Source organism: Hipposideros armiger, unplaced genomic scaffold (assembly GCF_001890085.2).
Source record: "Hipposideros armiger isolate ML-2016 unplaced genomic scaffold, ASM189008v1 scaffold_391, whole genome shotgun sequence".
In the NCBI taxonomy this organism is placed as follows: Eukaryota; Metazoa; Chordata; class Mammalia; order Chiroptera; family Hipposideridae; genus Hipposideros; species Hipposideros armiger.
The window spans coordinates 980,193-1,005,717 of NW_017731741.1; the positions used below are offsets into that span (position 1 = coordinate 980,193).

The 25,525-nt window shown below is 37.5% G+C and overlaps 1 protein-coding gene across 9 annotated transcripts in view; it reads right to left on the reverse strand.

Annotated features, from left to right (window-relative positions):
- Positions 1-7,829: 7,829 nt before the first annotated feature.
- Positions 7,830-25,525, reverse strand: part of AKAP7 (A-kinase anchoring protein 7) — a 122,081-nt gene continuing 104,385 nt past the window's right edge. For 4 of the 9 annotated variants that reach the window (XM_019663506.1, XM_019663500.1, XM_019663502.1 and 1 more), the window contains one exon: positions 19,579-20,707. In XM_019663506.1, coding sequence (XP_019519051.1) covers positions 20,502-20,707 — 206 coding nt within the window. In that variant the 3' untranslated portion in view covers positions 19,579-20,501. Of the gene's footprint in view, positions 8,914-9,676; positions 9,740-19,578; positions 21,582-25,525 lie in introns of those variants that run through there. The other 5 variants (XM_019663501.1, XM_019663504.1, XM_019663505.1 and 2 more) reach the window with 3 other exon arrangements.

The following is a 25,525-nucleotide window of genomic DNA, read 5'->3' on the forward strand; positions in this document are numbered from 1 at the left end:
ATCTGAAAAGACTTTCCTTAGCGTCTGCAACAATCTGAGAAACTTCAGAATCAAATAGCATAAGAAGTAACAAGGACAAAAGGAAGTTGGAAATAAATCCATGTGCTTAAAATATTTCCATGATTAATATTACTTACATTTTGGTATCACATTAAAAGAATACAAATGTCAATTTATTTGGAAAATAAGTTGCCTAGGCTGTACATCAACAAACTAATGTCATGGATAAATGTGCTCCTTTGCAATTTGAGGCATAAGAATAAGAGTAATTGGGAAATAGTGAAGAATTATACAATTATATTAGATTTGTTTAATCTAGAAAAGTGGACAGATAACTGTTTACCTCTGAAATTGGTTTCTGAGAAATGAAAAGAACACAAGGAACATGTACAAAAATCAAATTAGGTTTGGTGAAGAATTTGTCAAAAGGAAGGGTACTTCTATTCAGAAAGCCACTCCAATCCTGAGCGTTGGTACTTTGGAACCATAACTTGCAGTATCTGAAGTAACATGTTTTGCAAACAATGGATCCCAGACCTTTTTTAATATTACATTTTTCTAGAGAGCTCCCTGAATGTCCTCTGGATCCAACCCTCCACAAGGAAACACCTTTGGCATTTTCTGCTGACTGTCACATCAGACCTTAAATGGTTGAAGAGAAGACATTTGGAGAAGGGCCTAGAGGTGATAGCTATTTCCAGTTCATGTTACCCAAGATGCTTTGCTGCCTCCATCGGTCCTTGTCTGGGGACACTCCTTCCCCTGCTGGCATTGACCTGGAGTGCTTTCCTGTGACTCCCAAGGACTCTTGACTACACTCTCTCAGCCACAGTCCTCGTCTCCATCACTCCAATCTGAAAAGTACCACATATCTTCCATTGTTCCATCCTTCACACTTGTTTATTACCAGAAAGGCAGGATAGTGTAAGGCAACCATGAATTTAAGTAATTGTCTAACTGCCTAGGGGTAAAGTTAAATCTGATGCCTGACCTAGGAGAAAACATACTCAGACACTTGTTTTGAGACAAGCCATCTCAACTTTTATCACCTCTCTCTCAGAGGCATATCCCGCTCTAACCTAATCCTAGAACGAATAACTATTTTTCCAGTATCGCCAGGGCACACACTCGTTATACATAATCCCCTTCAGGGAAATCCTTCAGGAAATCCTTCTGGGTTGGCCCATTGTCTCCACTAAAGTCTCTCTTCTGGAGGCTCTCCTACAACCTGCTTTAGGCTGGTGCTAACTACAACAGCACACTCAAGATGCCCCAAATTGTGGCAGCAGCAGGATTTTTCTGGGCCCCCCACGGCCTGCTGTACCTGATTCGCAGCCGCTACCCAAGCGCTGGCACACAGGGCTGGTCTTTGGAGGCGAGAAGCAAGGAGCAGCACATCAGGCAGATTCCTGTGAAGGCTGAACTTCAAAAAAATGGATTTCCTCAATGAGATTAGACAGAGATGCTTGGGAAAGTCATTATACTGTGGCCCCTTTCTTCAGTTAAAATGTTTTTCATGAGAGTTTAGGTATGCAGAATACTTGCAATTGGAGTTGTTGGGGAAATTATGAATTCTCAAGCTCAATGCATGTTTAGTCACTTACCTAATCTGTTAGATGCATTATAGCTACACTCACGTGTCCTAAAACTCTGTTTTGTAGTGTCAGAAGGCTCAACCCTTCAAACTCTCTTCCATTTCAGCCTCGTTCCGGACTCAGTTTACATTTCTGACCAGACTTGTCTTTTTGTCTTGAAAATGTCTCAATTAAAAATAAATCTTTAAGATCTCAGACCTGAAGTCTGGCCCTTTGGCCAAAGAGGATATTCTTGAACTAATTTCCAAGAAGGCCTTTTTAACAACACCCATAACCTGTGCCAAAGCAATCTAGTTCATTAGGGAAATTTTCTGGTAAACATCCCCCCACATCTGGGTATTTGAGCACTGAAGTCAACGACTTTGGAAACTTTTTGTTGTTTTTCATCTTAATGGTTATGAAGACCTGGGACATGTTTAAGAACCAGAAAGAGCTAAGTGCTTTAAGCGGAAATTCAGTAAACACACAAAAGAATAACATGCAGTTCCGGGAATAGCATAACAAGCATGTTTTTTTTTTTTTTAAACCCAGGTCTGATTATCAGGTTAAAGATTTGGTGAGATGGAGCACTGCTCCTTGGACTCTGGGATTTTTCAGCCATCAATAGCTGGTTTATCTTCTTCTCTCTTCCTCTCTCTGTACTTCTCACCTCCATGGGGAGCCCCAGAGACTGAGGCAAAGGCTGCCTAATTTACCAGCAGACTCAGGTTTGTTCATGCTCAAGCTTAAGTGTATTAATGAGTTTACTCTAACACACACACACACACACACACACACACACACACTCACACACACATTTATATATATGTATGTAAAATAGATATAAACATATATATCTATATTTCCCTTCTATTATGAGATCACGCTGGGCCTGAATGGGAAGCTGTGTTCAAGACAAATTGTCAATGCTTTCACTCTATTAGCATTTCTTTGGTAAGAAAGAAGAAAACACAGAACTAAGAAACCTCTTAGTTCTTTTAGACTAAATAGATTTCCAGCAACCCACTCTTTTTCTGCACTTAGTGACATCTCTTTAAATATTAAAATAAATATTCATAAAGCACTGACAGTTTGCAAAACTATTAGTAGTAACAACAATGTCACGGAACTGGTTCTCATAGTTAGCTTTAAGAAATCACCAGTTTTAAAGAATTTACACTTTCAATGCCTTGAAAAGTTCTTGCTGTATAAGATAAAGGAAATTACCATTATATATATATATATATATATATATATATATATATATATAATAACATGCATTTACCAAAATTTTAAAAATTTATTTAGCGTTTTTCTTTTTTATTTAACTTCAGGAAATATGTTTGAACTTTCATTATAAAAAATAGATAATGGTTATATAAAGGAAACAACATTGCTTAAAACTAGGTGCTCTCTGGGTTATTGATTTGTGCAAGGCCATAGTTAGGAGGAGTTCATAATAAATACTGTGAACATTTTCCACGCTGAAAGTAGTATTGTCACACTTTATGACATAAAAATGTGTGGCTTTAATTAGCTTTTATGTTTTGTAAAGCATTCAGATATGATAAGGAAGAAGGGGGGGCGGGGGGAGAGGAAAGGAGGGACAAGAGAGAAAAGGAAGAAGTGAGGGAAGGATCAAGGGAAGGAGAGAGGGAGGAAAAGAATTGGGTTTTGTCTGCAAATAATCCATTGCCCTATCGTTACACAAAGCAGAATTAGCCACCTATCCAGGCATTTTAGTTAGATTAGATAGGAAATAACTTCAATATTGTCAACCCTTCTTCTCAGTTGATTTTCAAATTATATAATCTGTCTTTAATATGTAATGCAGCAAATTATCACCAACTCTAAGTTCTCTTTCCTAAAAAATTTTGTTCTACATTTTCATCAATTCCTCCTTTTATAGTACATGTATGAGTCACTTCTTTGGGGACTCATTGTGGGGAAGGGGGTCTGAGGAATGCCAGTGGGTATTCTCATATTTTGTTTAAGCATAAACTGGATGAACTTCCTGGAGAACAACTGAGCAGTCCTCCACAAGTCTTTCAAATGTGAATAGCTTTGACCCAGAAATCTCATTTGTACTGTTATAATTGAACACAATGTGAATGTTGAGCCACAAAATATTTAATATAGTATTTTTTTTTCTTAAAAAGGAAAAATATTAGAAGCAAACTCAATATCCTACAACAGGGGAATTAGTTGAGTAAATTGATTTTGGTCCACACAATAGAATAATACACAGCCATTAAAAGTTATAATGCAATATGCCAAGTGTTAAAGTGTGATATTCAAAAGGTTATAAAAATGAACCTGTCAAAGGTTTTATTTAACTCATTAGTTAACGAGGGAATGGTAAGATGTTAAAACTGGTCCAAAGGACATTTGAGAAGGTGGGCATTTACAGGCAATTTAATAAATGAATCTTTAGATGAGACTGTTGGTTTAAAAACAAAATTGATTAATGTTCAAGAGGACAATGAACCAGAAACCTTTGGGGTTATCACAAGCCCCCCACCCCCAACCCACCAAACCAATAGAAATTATTTGTATCTCAAAACAAACACAAGTTAACCTCTGCCTCTAGTGAGTTGTAAAATAGTCTGTCAGGCAGTAGAAAATCAAAATTGTAAAACCCAGCAAAGCCCTAGAAAGATACCCACTTATCCCTTTTTACCTATTTCTAAGTTTCTGATGGTTTTTCCGACGCTACTTCCTAGGGTTGATGTGAGAAGTGCACGTGTTAATACATGCACAGCACTTAGAAAAGTGCCTGACAAAGAGTAATCATTAGCTATCACCATCATCACAGCTGTACTTTGGGACTTTTGCTTATTAATTAAAAAATAATTTACTTATCAAAGGAAAGGAGACAAAGTGGACCACAGAGTAGAAGCTTTCTAATGAAACTATACAAGTATGTAACATATTGGAAGTTGAGAAAAAAAATCATCACAGGACTGAGTCATTTCTAAGAGTGTGTATTGAAACATTGTTAAGAAGTGTTATTTCCCTCTATTTGTCTCTAGAACATTGTGGGCTTGGGAGGTGGGAATCAACAATTTCTAGTGACAAAATGTAAAAGGTCTTGATCATTTGGACCAAGAATGAGACAAACTAGGCAGTGGGAGGCAGAGGGGGAGAGCTCTTTAGAATGCAGATTATCAGCAGTCAAGCAAATGATTTTGAAAGCATCTCAGTGGGGCATGATTAATACATTTCTCCAGTTAGAAATAGTAAATGGAAATACATTTTATAATGCTCATTCTTACTCTTTTAAGATTTATAAAATGTCACTTTCACTTGCTTTATTTAACATGTTGCCTCAATTGTGTTGTTTTAATAAGTTTATAGCATGTTATCACAGCTTTCACAAAATCATTTGTATCTTCAGTTCCCCCTAACTCTGTTTTCTCATAGGTCTTAAGTTCCTCAATCACAAATTCTTCTATCACAGTGATTTCAAGGGTACTCATGGTTTGGCAAGTCCCATTTGTACTTCCAGAGTCTGTGCAACAGATCATAACCTTAAAATGCCTATCTCCCAATTTCTATGATAAACATAATTTGCAAAAAATAATCCTCATGAAGGACTAACTGAAAGTTAGGAAAGCACTTTACTCCAATTGCTCTTGCTTTGGCAAAATAGCATCCTAAGAATCTGATCAGAGTGTTGACTCTCCTCCCTTCAAAAACTGAACATATGCTCATACATACATAATTTCAGGAGGGTTACTGAGCCACTGAAATCTCCCTATGGGTTAGTTGAGCCTATATTAGGAACTGCTTTTTTATGCTTGTCTGTTTAAGATTTTATTATAATTTCAAACATAAAGAGTAGACAAAATAGTATAATGAACCTCCTGTATAGATCACCTAACCCCAACAACCATTCATCCCAGGCCAATTCTGTGCTATTTCTGTCTTAATCGGTCTTGAAATCAAGCGAGGCCATCAGATAGCCAAAGATCTAAGATATATTACTGGCTCGTAGATTGCTTTCATCAGATTACCCGTAGGCATGATTACAACTTTGGAATGCCCTGCTGAATACTTGAAGTGACCCCTAGAAAAAATTTGCTTCTGTACCGCTTATATATTCATGTTAAGGAAGTTCTCCACTCCACCCCATCCCTGTACTCATTACTGGGATGTCTGCACTTCTCCCAAACTACTACTTTGGGGTTTACCTTATGAATACTATGAATCCTATAGATCATTTTTCATTAAAGTTCTTTGGTGGGTAGTTTAAATATTGGTGTCAATTGTGAGTGTCACTTCCCTTTTTTTATTATATTAAAACTCATTTTTAGGATAAAGGTTGATTTTTTGGTGTGATTTTCATGTATTTTGCTAGTTTTTTGAACTTTAAAATTGATTCCTAAATTTTTTCTGTTGAGTCTTTTTAGTTGTCTGTGTATGACAGTGTTTGATGTGTGTGATAATGCCATCCAGAAATAATAATGTCGAGACTTCCTTTGTCTAAAATAAACCTCATTGTACATGGTAGGTTATTAGTGTACATACTACTAAATTCTACCTGACCTTTTGTTTATAATTATATATACCATGTGTGTGTATAAATATATATAAGTGAAATTGGCCTATGGCATCTTGTCTGTATATATTTGATATTAGAATTTATTTCATAAAATTAAATAAGCAATCTTTAACCTTTTCCTCTATTTCAACATCCTTTCTATAACATGAGAACTAACTGATCCTTGAAAGTAAGAAGCAATACACCTATAAGTCTATCACGTTTCAAGGTCTTTGGGGGAATATGGAAATCTTTCTCAATTTATTCCATATTCATGTTTCATTCAATGTTTTAAAAAATCAAAATAAGTGATTCTACTTTCTAACTCATTTTCATTTTGGTTAAAATGTAAAGACCTAAATTATGCCTTTACATGGGTGAATTTTATAGTATATAAATTATATTTCAATTTAAAAAGTGAATTGAGGTGGGGGAGGAACATAGAAGGAAAAAATATCAGAACGCTTTCAGATTTCTTATTGTTTAAAAAAAAATTAAGCCTTTACATTTAAATGTAGTCTGATGGGTTTACAGATATTTTATTTTTCTTTTATGATTATGAGAAAAAACAACTGGGAAGATTATCTTTAAAGGAGTTATATTTTGCTATAAAAAGCCAATGTTGTCTTGTGCTATGGTGAAGAAAGCAGCATAGGAATTGGGAAATACGGGTGGCCATACTTTCACTGTCATTTGTTAATTACTGTAGCATGGAAAAAATCCTAAATGTGGTGCCAAGTCCTAGTGCTAATCCTTTTGTGTCTGGGCTAAGATATATTAAAATCTATATAGTACATGGTAAGTGTTTGGTGACTCACTTATTCATGTAATTGTGGTGTCCTATGGAGGAACATATTGTCAAATTTTTCAGAAGATATTCAAAGGAAATAGAAAAACAATTGCTTTCCTTGGTAAATACAGTGTAAATTACTCAGAGAAGCGGGACATCCTAACTTGTTTTTTCAAGATTAATGCCAAATCTTGAAAAAGAGAATTGATAAGCAGGTTGGACAGATATTAGAATTCTGAGTAAAAGAAATTATATTAACTGTGTGCCTGGTGCAAGATTTCATATCAAGTGCCTGGTCAACCTAATAGAATCCAGGCTTCAAACATGACTTAAGAGGTCGGTGGGGAGAAGCACGAAACCATTTGGAAGACCTTGAAAGCCTTCTGAGGACAGGTCAGAGATTATCTTCAGCATCACCCAGTCCCTGAGGAAATCCTGCTGCCAATTCAGTCTTGGTAATGGAATCATTATAGAAAAGATATGCCTATAATAGACGTAGAGGTTGCTAAGGCCCTGTGATATCTTTTGGAAGGTTCTCTGTTGACAGAAAATTCTGCCTCTTTAACATTTTATAACTCAATAGTAATAGCAAACAAGATTATCCAGTTCACTGAAGAGTCTTTTTATGCCTTAGCACAGACTTGGCTAGATCTGTGAATAAGATGAATTGAGGTCAAATGTATTGGCCCAAGGACATGGGCAAGCAGTGCCCACCAGAGACATGTATCCAAAGGTATCAGGAAAGAACAACCCTGGAAAAGGGATATTAGGTGGGTTGCGTAGAAAGGGAGCATCTGGTAGAAATGGGGAACATTGTGGAAAAACTCATTACACCTTCTTCAACTCACCACAAGATACAAACCTGTAATCCCTGGGCTGGTAGCCCCCATTACAAATTACCTGAGTTTTGGCAGTTTTGTTGGTTTGACACAACATAATCAATATCTGCATCTGCAAACTCTACCCACAGTTTATTCGTCTTCAGACTAGTAAAGACTAATAACAAAACATTTTATATTCTGCAGAAGACAAACTATGTTAACAATGATTCCAGCTTCTCAGAGTATCACATTTATATTTCCCAACATCCCTTGCAGTACTACAGACTCAGAGGGTCTCTGGCATAATCTCACAGTTCTCAGTTGGTTTGGTGAGTTATACAGTCTGTCACCTTGGCATTTATGGAACCCATTTCTTTAGGGATCCATTAAGAAAACCTCAGAATCCCCATCTCCCTCATCTGGCCAAGCTTCACAATTGAAGAGCCTGCGCCTAAGGCCAGCTCTCCCGTGGGTGCTCCGTATTCTTTTCCACAACTAGCACCTTAACTATGGAGAATCCCATCCCTTTTCTCCATGTCTTCAATGGCTGTTCCTTCATTCTGTCTTTTCTCATTAAAAAACAACAACCAAAAAATCAACTAATTTCCTCCCCATCTATTTCCCTCTCTCCCTCCTCCTTTTCATAAACAAATTTCTCAAAATGGTACCCATTCTCACCACATCTGTGGCCTCATCTCCTGGACAGTCCTTCACCGGCTCTGCTGTGGCTGCCACCCCACCGCTCCTCCAAAGGGTCCTCACTCAAGCTCAACAATGTTGCTGAGCCCAAAGGACAGTTTCAGATCGCACCTTAATTGTCCTTTAGGCAATGATCAGTCCCTCAGCCACATCCTACACAACCATCCCCCTCACTCTCCATATCCCAATCACACGAGCTTCTTTCAGTTTCTCCAGGTCTAGATTTCATACTTGCTTCCTTCCTTGAATTACCCCATACTAACGGGACTTATGAATAACTTCTAAGTTTTTATGCATAACTTTTTTGTCCATCCCAAATCCCCAGGACCTAGCACATAAGGCATTCAATATATATGTATTGAACAAACATTTTAAGTTATAGCACTTGTAGCAGGAGTCATTATTATAGCAGTAATTCTTTAAACACCTTCTTTGTTCACAACTCTTCACTTTCTGCAAACCCACCACCTTAATTGCACATGAAATCTGAAAAAAAAAAAAGAAAAAGAAAAAAGGTGTTTGACCAATTGAAAAGAGAATGGTGATTGTACATGGCAGTATAAGGTAAAAAAAACCCTACAGTTAAAAAATCCCTAGAAGCCATCTAATACCACTCACACTCCACACAAACATTATTGGTCAGCTGTGGAGAATACTGAAGTCTGGAAATGTTACTTAGGATCTGAGAGACATTGGGTGGCAGAGTTGAAGCTAGAACCCAGCTGCCCCTCTAGGGTTGGTGCCAACATGCAGATACATGATGGTGGTATTTCCGTGACAGACCCCTGGGGCTGGATACCAGCACACACATTGCATTCGTAGTAACTGCTTTGATTTAAAACTTGATCAAACTTCAATTCTGTATGGAAATATCATTCCAAATATGGAATCAGCCAGATGTCATCCACAAGACAAGAGGTCTAAATTTCGCTCTTTGTTACCATTTGTTGGAATTTTTCGTTTCAAGCTTTTGCTATTAAGCTGAACAGCATCGGTGTGTCTTCACTCTGGTCTTTCTGTGTGACCTTCGGCATCTCACCACAATCATTCTTTCATCATTTCGTTTCTATGGAGGATATGATGTTGTGTGACATGTTGTCTAGTCCTCCACAAACTTGGAAGTCAAATGAGTGAGGAACAGGCAATTTGCATACTTCGGGATGTAAATAAGCTTAGAATTCAAAGATCTGCAGGTGAGTGAGACATAGAAAAGAGGAAATCCTAAGAAAGAAGGAAAAAAACTACTCACTGAAATTTATTCATCCTGGATGAGTGGTTGTTCCCAAGGACAAGGTCATGTTGATGCTGTGACCTGAGAATGATTAATGACGTTCATTAACTATGGAGTAACAGAAAGAGCAGGAGAAGACTGAGTCTCAGTAAAACTATAATTCTCAATATGTAAACTTTTATTCAAAAACATTTATTGAGATCCTTTGCATACAAAGAAAATGTTCCTGTCATTGAAGGCCTCCAAGACACCTGGGGAGAGACAGCTGCATTAAGCCAATGATTATAAGAGCATGTGCTCCAGGTGTGATGACCACTCAAAGGAGAAGCGTTTACCGCAGCTTGGATGACAGCCAAACCTATACAATCCGAAATAGGTCTTCATTATAAAATTCCTGAATTCAAAGAGGGTAACCCAGACAGTCAATTTGATTTGCCCGTGAGGTATAGACCATGGTCAACTCAAATTTTAGTCCTTAGTACAGTACGTTATCTTCTATCAGTGTGAAAGACAAACCAGTGAAGGGTTTCCCAGTCTGCCCAGCACAACATATTTCAATGCTCTGCTTGCCTATTGAATTACTCGGCTTCTTGATCACAAACTATTCATAATTTCAATCATGAAGTTTTTAATAAGCAAGTAGAGAACACCATCAGCCTCATAGGAATGCAGTAGAAAATTAATACTGAAACAAATTTATCTGTAACTGTAACACATTTTAAAGGAAACACAAGTGAGCCCATTGGCAAACTTGGTCAATTCAAATGGCCTCATATTAACCATTTGAATAAATCAAGCAAGCTTTCATGTAGCCATTCCCTAGGCTCTAGTCCATCTTATATATCCCACAACAGATCTGCTTCTGTATGGGAGCATAGCTCTTAAAAATGCACAGCAGACCCGTTAGCAGTGTAGGTTGTTCTCTGAAAGCCATGTCTCCCCACCTCCACATGCTTATAGGGGTGTGTGTGTATGTGTGTGTGTGTGTGTGTGTGTGTGTTTGTGTGTGTGTGTGTGTGAAGGATATGCAAATGGAGTTTGCTGCTTCTATTTACGCAGCAGGTATTGAACTCCCTATCTGCTAAATATGTTCACCTCTGTGGGAACTCCAGAGCACAATATTAACTCCCTCCCTAAATAACAGTTTCCATCATATGAAAGAGCAGAAGTCAGCAGCAAAGAGAATGTATTCCTTATAATGAACGCGGGAGCACATTGATAGAAACTGGAAGTTCCCCTCAGGCAGTAAAATACAAGCCATGGCTCTTCTCACCTCCTATAGATCCAACTCAATTTTGTGTTGCAAATAACTGCTGTGCAGCACAGCCTGTGCTGAATAAACCTGTGACAGCATGAAAGTCCGCAGTTTTCCAAGCAACAGGGAAATAGGCTGCTAAGGATTATCTCACCAACAATAGAACAAACTCAAATGCCCAACTCGCTAAAAGAAAAATAATGAAAAACTGAATCATTATGTTTCCATATGCAGAGACTAAGGGAAGTCTATGAGGAAGTGAGTTTTCTTCCATTGTGCCTCTAGAGGACATATATTTGAACATTCCCAAACTAGAAAAGGCAAGTCAGAATACAAACGCTTTAAACAATTGAAACTCTTGTTATGTGTGAAGGAAAACAGTGTTTCAGCAGTGTCTCCGTTACTTCTCCATACTTTTAGGACGTCAAGGCGCTATCCACGTAAATTCTGCAGCAACTGTCTTTCCCGTTTTCTTCCTTTATCTTGTATTCAGCAAAGATAAACATTCTTTTAAAAATAAAAAATAATGTGTATTATGATAAGTGAAAGACCTCAGTCTCGAATGGGTACATACTGTAAGATTCCATTTATGTGACATTTTGGGAAAGGCAAGGGTATAGGAGCAGAGAACAGATAAGTGGCTGCCGGGGGTTCGAGGTGGAGGGAGGGTCGGAATACCAAAAGTCCTTTTGAAGGTATTCTTCAGGATATTAAAGTTATTCTGTATATCATCTATGGTGATTACAAGAACCCATGCATGTGTAAACACTTATAAAACTACACCCAAAAAGTGAGTTTTTCTGTATAGAAATATTTTAAATGGTTTAGAAATTGAGTGCCTGTTTTGTACCAATTGGACAAGGTTCTCTTCAATCCTGATGTTGGATTTTCAGCCTCCCACTGAGAGTCTTAATCAGCATCATTACAGCGTGATTACTTCAGCATCATTAGAATGTTGTTACAGCATTCTTACTTCCAGCATCATTACAATATTGTTACTTCTGGGTAACCTAATCTTCCTAAACCTCTTACTTAAGTGATATAACTCAAACTAAAGTAATTAATAGCTAATGTTAAGCATTCATTTTTCCATTTCCTTTCACTTTGTTTCTCTAGCTTTGGGGCCACTATTTTACACAACTAGCAAGATACATAAGTAACAAGATTTTTTTTTATCATATACTAAAAAGGAATGGCTCACCACAAATTCTCTTAATTGTTCCTCCACTCTTCCTTTTTTGAAGGAATAACCAGAAGTTGTAAGAAATTTTTACTACTTGTGTATCTTTGATAAGTGGTTTGTACTATAACTGGGTATCAATGATGCCATGACAAACAAACCTGGGGGGGGCATTAAGCTAAGTGAAATGAGCCAAACAGAGAAAGTACTGTAAATACTGTATGGTATCAATTATATGTGGAATGTAATTTTTCAAAGCTGATTTCATAGAAATAGAGAATAGAATGATGGTTGCCAGAAGCTGGGGAAGATGGAAATGGGAAGATGCAAATCAAAGGGTACAAGCTTTTAGTTATAAGATGAATAAATTCTGAGGATCTAATGTACAGCATGGTGACTGTAGTTAATAATACAATATTGTATATCTGAAATTTTCTGAGTGTTATCTTAAGCATTCTCACCAAAAAATAAAAAATAAAAGAGTTAACTACATGAGGTCATAGATGTGCTAATTATTTTGATCTTGGTAATCATTCTACAATGTGTGTGTGTGTGTGTGTGTGTGTGAACTCACCACATTGTACACTTTAAATATGTATAATTATATTTGTCAATTATTCCTCAATAAAGTTGGAAAAAAATAAAATCAGCTAAAAAAAAAATGATGCCATGGATGTCTGCACTCTTTCTAACACCCCTACCTGAAACCCCTTCTGGGTGAGCAGTTTCTGCTTTCCTGTGTTTCTGGGAACAGGAGTGTTCACACCATCTTTTCCATTTACACACCAAGTCCTGTAAATCCTGAACTAATAGCAAATCCCTAAGGTAAACCTTAGGAGGAGAAACTCTCTCCTCCTGGTGTGTCTCTCACTAAGGATCTCTGGACACCTTCCACAACCCTTAATACAGTACGTATCTGCATCTCTACCCCTGAGAACAGAGTGTTCCTACCTCTTCCCAGTTACCCTTCATCCCCCACTGTCTTGTCCTTGTCTATCACGGGGACTCCATTTATATCCTATATCAGAGACTGAATTTTTCTTAAAGGCTTCCCTGTTCTGACTCTGTCTTCCAGTTTCCTAGTCCCTGACTTTGGCTGAGTCCCTTAGTCTAAGAGTTGCTTACATTTCCCAGGGTGCACTGGTGGAATGTGAATCACAACGTTCTTCCAGACCCTCAGTCACTCTCCACAGGAAGCATTTTCAACAATTTCTCAGTGTCCTTCCAGAACTTTCCCTATGTACACATGCTCTACACACAAATACATACCCCGCTGAAAGACACACTTATGCATAGGAGCATATTGTTCATATTATTCTGTGCTTTGCATTTTGTTTCATATAATTACTGATCTTTACAGATAACTATATCCACTTTATTCTTTTCAACAGTTACATAATTGGTATGTACCATAACTTATTATCAGACCTTTATTGACTGAGTTTCAGTGATTTTCTTTTGTTTTGGTTTGCCATAAGCTATGGCACTGTGAACATTCTAGTGCTTGCAATTTTGCAAACACATGCAAATATAATTATAGAAAAAAATTTAAAGTGAAATGCATCGCTGGGTCAACACTTTCAGTTCATTCATCTTCATAAATTTCACAAAATTGACTCCCAAAATGTTTATCAATGTATATGCCAATCAAAAGGATGCAAGAGTTCCTGATTTACACAGTTTTACCAAGTTCATCCACTATCAAACTTTTAAATCTTTATTCTTTGATAGATAAAAATAAAAAGGACCTCATTATTGTTTTAACTTGTTTTATTTAATTATTAGGGAGGTTCATGTATTTGTATATATGATTTTGGCCACTTTATATCTTTTTCTGTGAACTATATTTTTTGTCCATTCTGGGATTAAGATCTGTTCTCACGGCACCCTGAGTCCTTAGAAAACTCATCAGGCAGTGGGGCATGGGCTCTCTTCTGTCTGCTCAAGCCCAAACAGCCACACCACCATCTCTACTCTTGCAGATGACTTCCAGGACAGCAGCAGAGGGTCACTTCTGTCCTAGGCTGGCCACGTCTCTGGCACTTCCACCAGAAATTGGGCAAAGGATTGCTCTACTCCCAGATTCCCCAAATTTAATGGAGGGAGGGTTCCTAGCTATACCCCAACCAAATCAAGACAAGGACAGCATGGAGAACACGCTCCTGCCCACATCCCTCCTCAGCATGCAACTCTTCCCCCTCCCCACCCCATGCCTAGGTTTGAGGCTCTTCTCTGGCCTGGGCACAGGCAATGGGGGCCCAATGCAGCCAGTCATCTTGCTGTGACCAGTTTGTTGGACACACAGGACTGGGGACAATATCCAAATACAGCTTTGTTTTTTGTTTCTTCATCTCTTTAAACTTTATTCCGTACAGATAATCTTCTTCACCAGGATAATTTTAAGGTCTCTCATTAAGGATGTCTGGACACCTTTCATAACTGGCTGTTGGTGTTTACCACTTGCACCTCTACCCTTGAAAAGAGTGTATTCCCACCTTTTCCCAGTTCGTGCCCCCCATCCCTTGCTACCTTGTCTTTGTTCATCACAGTGACTCCATTTATCCTCTGCATCCGAGACTCTGAACGTTTCTAGTGTAAATCCTCCACGATCTATATAGTTAATGTGATGTGCTCTTTTTCTTTTGTCTATTGATTACATGCTTTTGTTTTGAATGCACCCGTGAACTTATTCTGCATTTCCATATGTCACTTAACTCAGGCAGCCACCTTTCTTCAGGTTTCAGTAGAACCTTAAAGGAACTGCTCTTTCTCATTTCTTTCTACCATATCTCTCAGGGAAAATTAATATTTTTCATATATTAAAATATTTCTATATTTCCAACATATCTGTTTCTTATTAAAATATGCCTACATCTGTTTATTATAAACTTTCCTCTTAAGCCTATAATGTAAAGTATGTAACTTATGTTTTTATGAAATGAACAAAATAGCCCTATTATTATAGTACCTAATAATCGTATGTTGATAAGTCATATTTTTTAGAATTCAGAAGTTATCTTCTCTTTCCAAGCTCTAAGTCTGCCCAAAGAATCCTATAAGCACAATTCTTTCAACAATGACATCACTACCATCACAACAGTTCCTTCCGGCCATTTTCCACATATACTAACTAGGTGTTTTGATCCAGCTCACGTAAACACGTGAGTGGTTTTGTTTTCCTGTTTCTATCCAGGTCGCTGATAGAGTGTGTGCAGAGCCCCAGTGAGCATGTTCTCTTTAAGACTGAAATTGCTTCTTGAAACAGTGGGCACAAGAAGGAGCATTTTTAACTAATATGCTAGGCGAGCACGATTTAATAGTGTGCTGCCCACCTGGGGGTTATATTACCCCCATCTGAAGGGGAGTTAGGAAATGTGTGGAGGTATATTTAGTTGTCACAGTAACTGGAGTCTGCTACTTTCATGTAGTGGCTGGGGGTCAGAAATGGTAACTTCCTACTATGCACAGAACAATCCCACACTACAGAGAAGTGTCCGATTCAAAATGCCAGTCGTGCCCTGTGTTGAAACACTGATTTAGTGGAGTGTAGCCTGTATTAGTCAGGGTTTTTAATTGCAAAAAACAGAACCGGCTTTAGTTGAAGTGGAAAAGGAACTTTATAAATAGTAAAGGATAAGTGCCAGCCCACAGAATACTAAGAAGGTCCAGAGAATCAGGCTGGGTGGCCAAGCAGCAAGAAAAATGCCCCACTGCACTGTGAGCTCTCAAGGGGAACCTCGCTGGCACTACCCTCTGCCCATGTGTACTACCCACAGAGGGTGTGGGACCCCCAGAGAGCACCTCGGCCACTACTGTCATCCTCGCCAGGATGCACTGATGCCACGCAGGGTCTCCCTCTTGCTTGATGGAGCCCAGGTCACATATCTGAACCCCAGGGACACACAAAGCTAAGAACATGAGTTCCTGGCCTCTACCTCAGGACTTCTACCCTGGAGAAGCAAGGTTCACAAGGTAGGAAGTTCCCCAAACATGGGAAGGGAGTTCATAAGATGCTGGGCAGTCACCAAAGCGTGACAAATGTCCAGGAAATCATTAAAAGCCTACATCACATTTCCTTCTGTAAAGACACTTCACAAGCACGGACCTGATAAAAATAACTTCTAAATTTGTCTTCCAGAATCTTAGAAAGATATACTTAGTCTCTTCCCATTGCTGTGTATTCAATTATCTCTACCTCAATTACTGTTATCAGATATTTTTTTGGATTGGTGTATACATATCACTTCTATTTCTTTCCTCAGCATTGTAATGACTGGCCAACTATAAGACTCTTATTTCTTTGTCCTCTTACCCCCTACAGCTTTATATATCCCACATGAGTGCTTATGAAAAAAAAGATTTTTTTAAAAATTATGGATAACATATGTGTGGTTTTTTAAAAAAGCAAACAGTGCACTTTGGTTCAAAGACATAATCATGACAACACTGTGCTCATGTGTTTTTTTGGCAGAAAGTGTGGGCAGTCATCTGAAGTGTTGTAACCAATTTGCTATACGGTTACTTAAGGCCATATACCATAGAGCTGCTTATGTTGACAGGACTGCAAGCAGATGGGTCCAAGAATATAACACATAAATATATAGTGCAGTGTCATAGGATAGTGGCTTTTCAGAAATAATTTGAAGCACTAGAGGGAAAGAAACATAAGTTTACTTGAAACAATTAACTGATTTCTCAGTTTTGTTATTTCTGTCTTTGATCCTATAACAGAGCTTCACAGCCTTCTAATAAGTGACTAATGATGGGATATGCAGAGGAATAAATATTGCAGTTTACATTTTAAAATCATTTTAAATTGCCTGAATTTATCAGTTACATTTAATGGGCGCAAATAAGTAGTTTTGAGCATATTTCACTAGAGATGATCATAGCACCTTCCTTTAGCTCCCAAATTACCTTATAAACACATCTTATTCTTCCAAAAACAGTAATCCAGGAAAGAAGTGTTGTAGATGGTGTCAGAATTTTAAATTCACTGACGTGGAGTGAATTGCTGTAATATTCATTTTTACTGAGAATGAAATAATCCAGGGGTTTGTCTTGTTAGCATGTGTGCTGCTATCAAATTCACCTAAGGACGTGGAAACTATTTTTTTTTAAGTACACTGGGTTTATTTCTTTTTTTATATGAATTATCTCTACCTGGAAAAATTGGAATTCAGGAATACATCTACAATTTGTTCAAGATAAAATTACTAGAGAGATGAGGTTTGAAAGGGATGAAAACAATGGAGGATGATAGATTATCCATTCATTAATTTATGCTTGGAGATACCATAGGTGTGTTGTCTTTAATTATACAATGAAATAAATTCTTAATTTGTTACATAACGTGGTAGCTGATGTATGCATCTGTGATCGAGTACAGAGGTACAACATACCTTACTGATCATATGTCTGAAATGATATCTAGAATATGAAGTCAAAACTGCTTGAATTACCTCCTATGGGGACTTATGGCTGTTGGGAAGCCTGGAACATTTGGGGTTTTGGAGTAAATAGTGTGAATCTTAATTATGCTCTAGACATAAATCTAGTAAATCTCAAAGGCCTATAGTTAGTCTAGACTGAGAAGTAGATCAATACAATTATAATCTATGATTCTATAAAATATGACCAAGTTCAAAGCTGAAAAAATCTTCTGCTGTTGAAAATATTACTTTTTAACATCGCTTAAAATAGTCATATAGAATCTAGTAGTTTTCCAGCGACTGAAAATGTTGGAATCTAGTTATAAATGTGAGTATGTGCTACTGGGGTTTCCCTACACAATGGTGACAACCAACACAAGCGAAACAGAATGCAAAGTCTCCTAGATTTCCAATCATCTTATTGACAACAGATATGCTTAGAGTGGCCCAATTAAGAAGGCCTCATACTTGGGTCGTGAGTTGACCTGGTGGCATCAGCACAAGCAGCAGCCTGGTATTGTCACAAAGGGTCTAAGATCCTTGGAAATGACCTGGCTAAACTGTTTCAAATAGTAGATTGGGAACTGAGGCTCAAAACAGTGAATTGGTTTGCTTAAAATCACATGTCAGTGTTGGACCCAGATCTAGAGGCCACTGTCTGCCTCCTGGACCAAACCATGGCTCATTCTCCAACCATGTAGCCTTCCTGTCAGAAGACAAGGCTACATAGCATACGTGACCAACGTAGGACAACATACTCGTATTCTAGCTATATGACCCAACGTGCAATTATTCTATGACTCTAACTAATGGGGAAAAGATCATTTTGAATATTTCAGATCCCAAACTTAGATGTTTGGAAATTAATGTCTTATTAGGTTTTTTAAATGGAACCATGAATAAAATCTGTTTTATTGTATACTTTCCATTGTCTTTGTAAGCCTGCATGAATGAAGATTTCAATGATTAGAATTAGAGCCTTTGATCCCTAAATGAGATATCTGGGTGTTTTGGTTTGTTTGTTTATTTCCAGTTCCATCACATCAGCTGACTGCTCTCATATACGTTCATAGAATTTCCAGGCTGCAGGGGAGCTGGCTTAGACTAAAGACAGTGACTTTCCCTTTGTTACAAATCCTAAACTTGTGAAATGTATTGTACTTGGTGGAGAAAGGAAGTGCATTGTGAAAAGACTATAGCTTTGAAGTAGAACAGGATCCAAGTTTAAATTTAGACCTTCTTTTTATTTAGCTTTATAAATAGCCATTTAGCTTTATACCTATTTAACCATTTAGAACACCAGTTTCTTAGTCTCCTGTCTGTAAAACAGTACTAGTAACTTCACAGTAGGGTCACTAAAGAGATGTAATAATATGCCTATGTTACCTGGCATACAGCAAAGTATTTAACAAATGGAAGCTATGATTTTTAACTAAAGTAACAGACATGTAGCCTTTATATTGCACACAAAAAATACTATCTGAGCCTTTCAAATTGTTAGCTCCTTGAGAATAAAGATATTTATACATGTATTTTGCGAAGTGCTCTCTCTCCTAAAATATTGTTAACTTAGATTATGGGACAGTGAAAATAGCTCTGGAACTTTGATATGGAGCCCTGGTGGTAGTTCAGGGCTAGTTCCCTAATAACAGTGTGGCTGGGACAGGGCGCTCAATGTCCTTGAGTTTGTTTCCTCATTTGAAAAACAAGGCAAGCTCCAAAATATCCCTGCTTCCTGGTAACTGTCCTGCTTTCATGGTAAGCGGTTCCCATGAAACCCCTTTCAATGGAAGAGGGCTTTACTGTTTCCTTTCATCTTTGCTACAAATGTCACTTCAGTGACACCTTATTAGCAGTTTATGAGATGCTATTTAGATTTTCTACTGATTTGAAATGATTTAAAAGTCTAAAGCTGAAGGTGCTGTGATGATTGTGCTATCGCAGCATGAAGGATAAGAACATCAAGGTGAGGAAAGAGTGAAACATCAGAGCTCCTTTTTATGATGTCATTATTCCATCAACTTCCACGAGAGAGAAAATGAGGAAAGGCAACAAGGGAAAACAACACATTTATTAAGAAGCATGAAAAAGCAAAAACTCATTTATAAATAAATGTAGTATAATTTACCCAGTGAAAAAATAGCTAAAATCCATGAATAAACTGGATTTTATATTTGAAATGATTATGTATTTGATCTCCAATAATTTCCCCCCTCCACCATGATCTTTTAGTAGCAGCCATTTCATGATGACCATAGAAAAGGCTGTTACCAATGATTACCACATAAGGGGAAAATTTTCAAGAATTTTCTTTAAAAATGAGCCAGTGCAAACAAATTCAGATTATAAGGGATACAGCAAGACCTGGGTTTATCTTCAGAAAACTAGAAAGTAAAAAAACCAAACATTTATTCATTAAGAAATAAAAAAAGCAAACTACATTTTGATCATTAAAAAATAATACATATGGATATTATAAAACATTCTTAACCAGTGATTATAATAATTACATTTATAAATGTTCATTCAAGTACTAGTGTTCAATAAACATTCAAATTTCCGTTAAAAATAACACTAGCTATAGACACGTGTGGACAATACAACAAAAGTCTTGTAAGAGGAGGCAAGTGACCCTTAAACTATTGTATATTTTTTTGTCTATAAATGATTTTTCACAGCTTGTATATTTTATCTGTGAGGACCCCAGGAACATTTTACAACAGTTAATTCAGAAGTCCTTTTAACAAAACAACTCTCAATATTATAGAAACAAACATTCCAAAACAGAAAAGTTTAGCTTAAAAAAATAACAGAGCACAATCAGTTTTCTTTGGTAAGAAATTGTTAATTCCTTACCAAATGTTAGTTTTCTGTTGTGCAGACACTATCAGAGCACTTCTTTGGTATTTACCAAAGAGCTATTTAATAAACTGAAAAGATTTCATTAACTATGGTACCATGATAGTGATGCAGAACTTATGTCAAAGTGTCACTGGAATCAACATCATTTCCTTGATTACTGTTGTTAATGGATCTTCCTTCAAAGAGCTCCCTCCTAATTTTGGCCTGAGTCTCAGGCTTTAATAAAAGTTCTTTTATCTGTTTCACTTTGGCCTTCAGACCCATCCTTTCTCGGTGCAAAGCTTCATTAATTAAGTCCTGGATTCCAATAGGTCTCTTGCCTACAGAAAAAGAATTTATAATATATTTTACATACAAATGTCAATGAAAAACATTAAATGTGGTAAGTTGACTTATCAAAAGAGGGTTAGAAAAGAAACCTTTAAAATGTTTTCCACATATTATAGAAAAGGCTGCATTTTGCCAAAAATATATCATTTACCTGAAACAAATTTACTGTAAATAAAGATCACTGCATAGCGACAGCATACATGAGACAAACATGAAACATTATGGACTAACTATATGGATAATAATTTCAAGTGATTATTTTAAATTTAGCACTTGTTAGCTGTGACTGTGTTTTGGACTCAGAGAAAGTAGTCAAAGACCCTGCTAAGCGATATAAATGGCAGTATTCCAATTATGGCAAGGCCCCTTCCATGGCCTTTAATTTGAATCCACGAAGCATAACCTGAAGTCCCCTCTCCCTTGGCCATGGTCGAGGGCAAATGAAACTTGGGCCATTCTTTCATAATTTCTTCTGCTAGTCCCAGCACTCCATTTCTCTTCTGTTGTATTTCCGAAATGTAAACACATTAATCATAAAAGTATTAGGCAATCTCCACAGATTGGACAAGAGACACTCAAACAGCACAGTGCAAATTAGTCCACTGACTCAGCAGAGGGGAGTAGGGGTGCTTCTCACAGAGCAGTGAGGCCTGCCTGTATTTGGGTTTCACTTCCTGTTGTTGTCACAGTCAGTGCCATTCCTATCAGCCTCTTCAGTTTTCATAGAGCTCCCATCCCCTGGTTTGTTTTTGTTCTGTGTTTCTTCCAGATACTGCTGGACAGCCTTGAGCACTGCATTCTCCACCAGCCTCTTACTGAGCCTTACCAGTTCAGCGTCATCAGGCTCACCTCCATTCTTATCACCTACATTCCACAATAGAGAAGAGAGGTCACTGAGATCACATTGCCATAGAAACAGCATGCAGAGGCCATCCAGTTCAGTTAGTTAAAAAGAGCAAGTGTCCTTCAATCTGGTAAGCTGAATCTATAAATCCAAGGATATTGGCTTTGCTTTTCATTTGGTATTGGAAGAAGCAGGAAGACTGCCTATTCCTGAAGATTTCAGGTTGACAAGTAGTTCATAAGCCCCAATCTAAAAATACTCTACCTAAAATGCTGGACGTTTCCCATTTCTACATGGAATTTTTGTCTTTCATCCAAGGCCAACTGCTACTATTAAAGTCCATATACCCATCACCTAGAGCCTCAGATGTTAATTTACCAACCAAATCTGTGTTTGCTTCTCCTCCACTACCAAATCCCAGGTAATCAAGATTCTCCTACCAGACAACTACTTAGGATCACTAATTTTAAAATATTTTGCCCATAGGTTGGTTGTTAATAAACTCTCAGCACTCCCTTGGAAACAAAGGCAATTACTATTGCTGGGAATTAATTTAAAATAAGCTTATAACACTAACATTCTTTTTAATCTCAGTGCTATCACTGCAATTTAAAATACAGGAAACTCTTCAAGAAGGAAAAGAGTTAGGCTTATGATAGTAAATTACTAGATGTTAATATTTTATGGCCTTTTGCTTTGATGGTAGTGATTATCAAGGTTTAATCATTCTATCTTTCATTTTACTGTAAAAGGGCTGGTTCTCATCTATTCTCATGCTACCAATGTCCCACTCATTTTCTTCCTTGTCTCCCTTAACTGGGGAAAAGCACACGGGAGCTCATCACTCATGTCCATTCAGTCCCTCATCTCCTTCCATCAAGTTGTGGACCCAGGAAGGCAGATGATTGGAGGCAAAGACATCTGAGCACCTAAATATTGGGTTGTTGGAAAAGTCATGACATATTTTTTCTATGTTTTTCATTGCAAAACTGCGTCATGACCTTTCTTACAACCCAATATATTAAGCAAATCAAAGGATCTCATGGGAATGATAGCCAGAAATATAATAATAGTGTGGGACTTCAATACTCTGCTTTCAACAATGGATAGATCATTCAGACAGGAAATCAATATGGAAACATTGGACTTGAACTATACTTTACACCAAATGGACCTGAAAGACATGCAGAACATTCCATCCAACAGCACCAGAATACACAGTCTCTTAAGTACACATGGAACATTCTGTAGGGCAGATCATACGTTAGGTCACAAAACAAGTCTCAGCAAATTTTAAAAGACTGAAATCATACCAGGTATCTTTTCTGACCACAACAGTATTAAACTAAACATCAATAACATGATGAAAACTGCAAACTTCACAAATATGTAGAAATTAAACAACATACTCCTAAACAACCAATAAGTCAAATGAAATAAAAAGGGAGATCAAAATGGAAACAACATAACAAAACTTATGAGATACAGAAAAAGCAGTGCTAAAATGAAAGTTTATAGCAATAAATGCCTATTAAAAAAAGAGGAATCTAGTCAATAATATTGTAATAACTTTGTACTACAGATAGTTATTTGACTTATGATGGTGATCACATCATAAAGTATATAAATGTCGAATCACTCACTATGTTGCACAACTGAAGCTAATAAAGTATTGTATGCCAACTATACTTTAATAAAATATTTTAAATCAACTACACTTTAATAAAAAATACTAAAGAGAAAGAAGACAATCTCAAGTTAACAACCTAACTTTACATCTCAATGAACTAGAAAAACAAAAACAAACTAAGCCGAAAGTTAGCAGAAGGAAAAAGATAACAAAGATAACAAAGATCAGAGCAGAAAGAAGTGAAGTAGAGAATAGAAAAATAATAGAAAAGATCAATGAAAGAGTTGTTTTTTAAAAAAGGTAAACAAAAATGACAAACCTTTAGCTAGGCTTACCAAGAAAAAAAGACAGAGGACTCAAATAAATAAAATTTACTACAACTGATACCACAGAAATACAAAGGATCATAAGAGACTACTATGACCAATCATATGCCAAAACATTAGACAACCTAGAAGAGAGATAAATTTCTAAAACCATACAACCTTCCAACTCTGAGTCATGAAGAAATAGAAAATCTGATCAGACCAATAACAAGTAAGATTGAATCAGTAATCAAAAACCTCCCAACAGTGGGCCGGCCGAGTGGCGCGATGGTTAAGAACTGGCTTGGGACGCCAGAGGGCCCCAGTTCGGATCCCACATATGAGGGCCAGTGACACTGCCCTCTACAGCTAAGATGCTGAACAACAGCTCAACCTGAAGCTGGGTTGCCTTGAGTCGCCGGCGACGGCGTAGGCTGCAGCCCCTGTGGCAGTGGGTTGCCATGGGCTACCGTATGTAGCCAGCAGCCAGCGTGAGCGGCCAGCAGCCGCAGTGAGCGGCTGTCCAGAAGCCGGCGACTGATCTGCCTTGCCCGGGAAGAGCACAATGATGGTGCCAACTTGGGCCAGTGAAGCAACGTCCTCCACAACTAGACTGAAGAACAAAACAACAGCAACTTGTCTGTTCCCCTTCCCCAATTCCCCAGCACTGTTCCCATCCCCCCAATTCCCCAATAAAAATCTTTAAAAAAAAAAAAAAAAACCTCCCAACAAAGAAAAGCCCAGGACAAGAAGTCTTCATGGGTGAATTTTACCAAACATTTGAAGAAGATTCATGCCAATCCTTCTCAAAGTCTGACCAAAAAAAAAAAAAAACATCATCTCATATGAGGTCATTACTTATGTTGATACCAAAGCCATATAAGGACACTAGAAGAAAAGAAAACTTCAGGCCAATGCCCTCATGAATTTAGATGCAAAAATTCTCAACAAAACACTAGCAAACCAAATTCAACAGCACATTAAAAGGCTTATACACCACCATCAAGTGAGATTATCCTTAGGATGCAAGACAACATATGCAAATCAATCAATGTGATACACCACATTAACTCTAGTAAGACAACAGGGTTGTATTTGAGTCTAATCCTAACTTACTCTCCAAGATGCCTCTCAGGTCAAATAATCTGTGCTTCTGTGACTTTTCTTGGTCCATTACAAAATGTCCCTGTTACTTCAAACCTTAAGAGATTTAAAACACAAAAATCTTCCCACAAAAAGTTAATTTTCCCTTCTGACGTTTCTATTTCTGTTTATGCTTTCACTATCATCCAAGTCAACCAAGCCCAAAACAAGACTGTCACCATCCTTGACTCCCTTTTCCTCGTTGACATATTTACTCACCTGTGCTTCACAATTTCTCCCTTCTTCAATGCATCTGGCATAACCCCTCTAGATTAGTATTTCGAAAATGTCCCTTTTACTCTCAATTGTCTCTACAGGAAAATTTAAACTTGTCTTTCAAGGCTTTCCAGAATTTACCTTTGGTGATCACACACCACGGTGGAACTTTCCTTCAGCTTCCAACATCTCCTCACAAGCTTCCACACCATTTCCTATTTCTAGGCAGCCCTCTCTCCCTCTCACCAGATAAAATTCCACTTACTCCATGAAGCTTTCCCTGAGTGACCAGCTAGAAGTTATGAGCTCCCACTAGATTCTAATAACTCTGACTGCATACATAGTGCGTGGTCATTTGGTCACTCATTCAAGTATGCAGTCAGGACCTACTATCTATGTGGTTATTCTACCCTATGGGGATACAGCAGAGAACGAAAAAGTCCCACTAGCTTTTCTTTCTTAATTTCTTCACAAATTATGAGCATTCTTTACTAATGTACATATTCAACAACTATTAATTCTTATAAAGATACAATCTTGAATACAGAAATCTTGTTCCAGGCTTCTCAGTTATCTCCTGCTCTGCCAATGTATGGCAGAGTTTACTGAACCCAATATGGGCTCAACAAATATCTTTCAGTTGGTCAAGTGAGTTGTTGATTAAAGTACT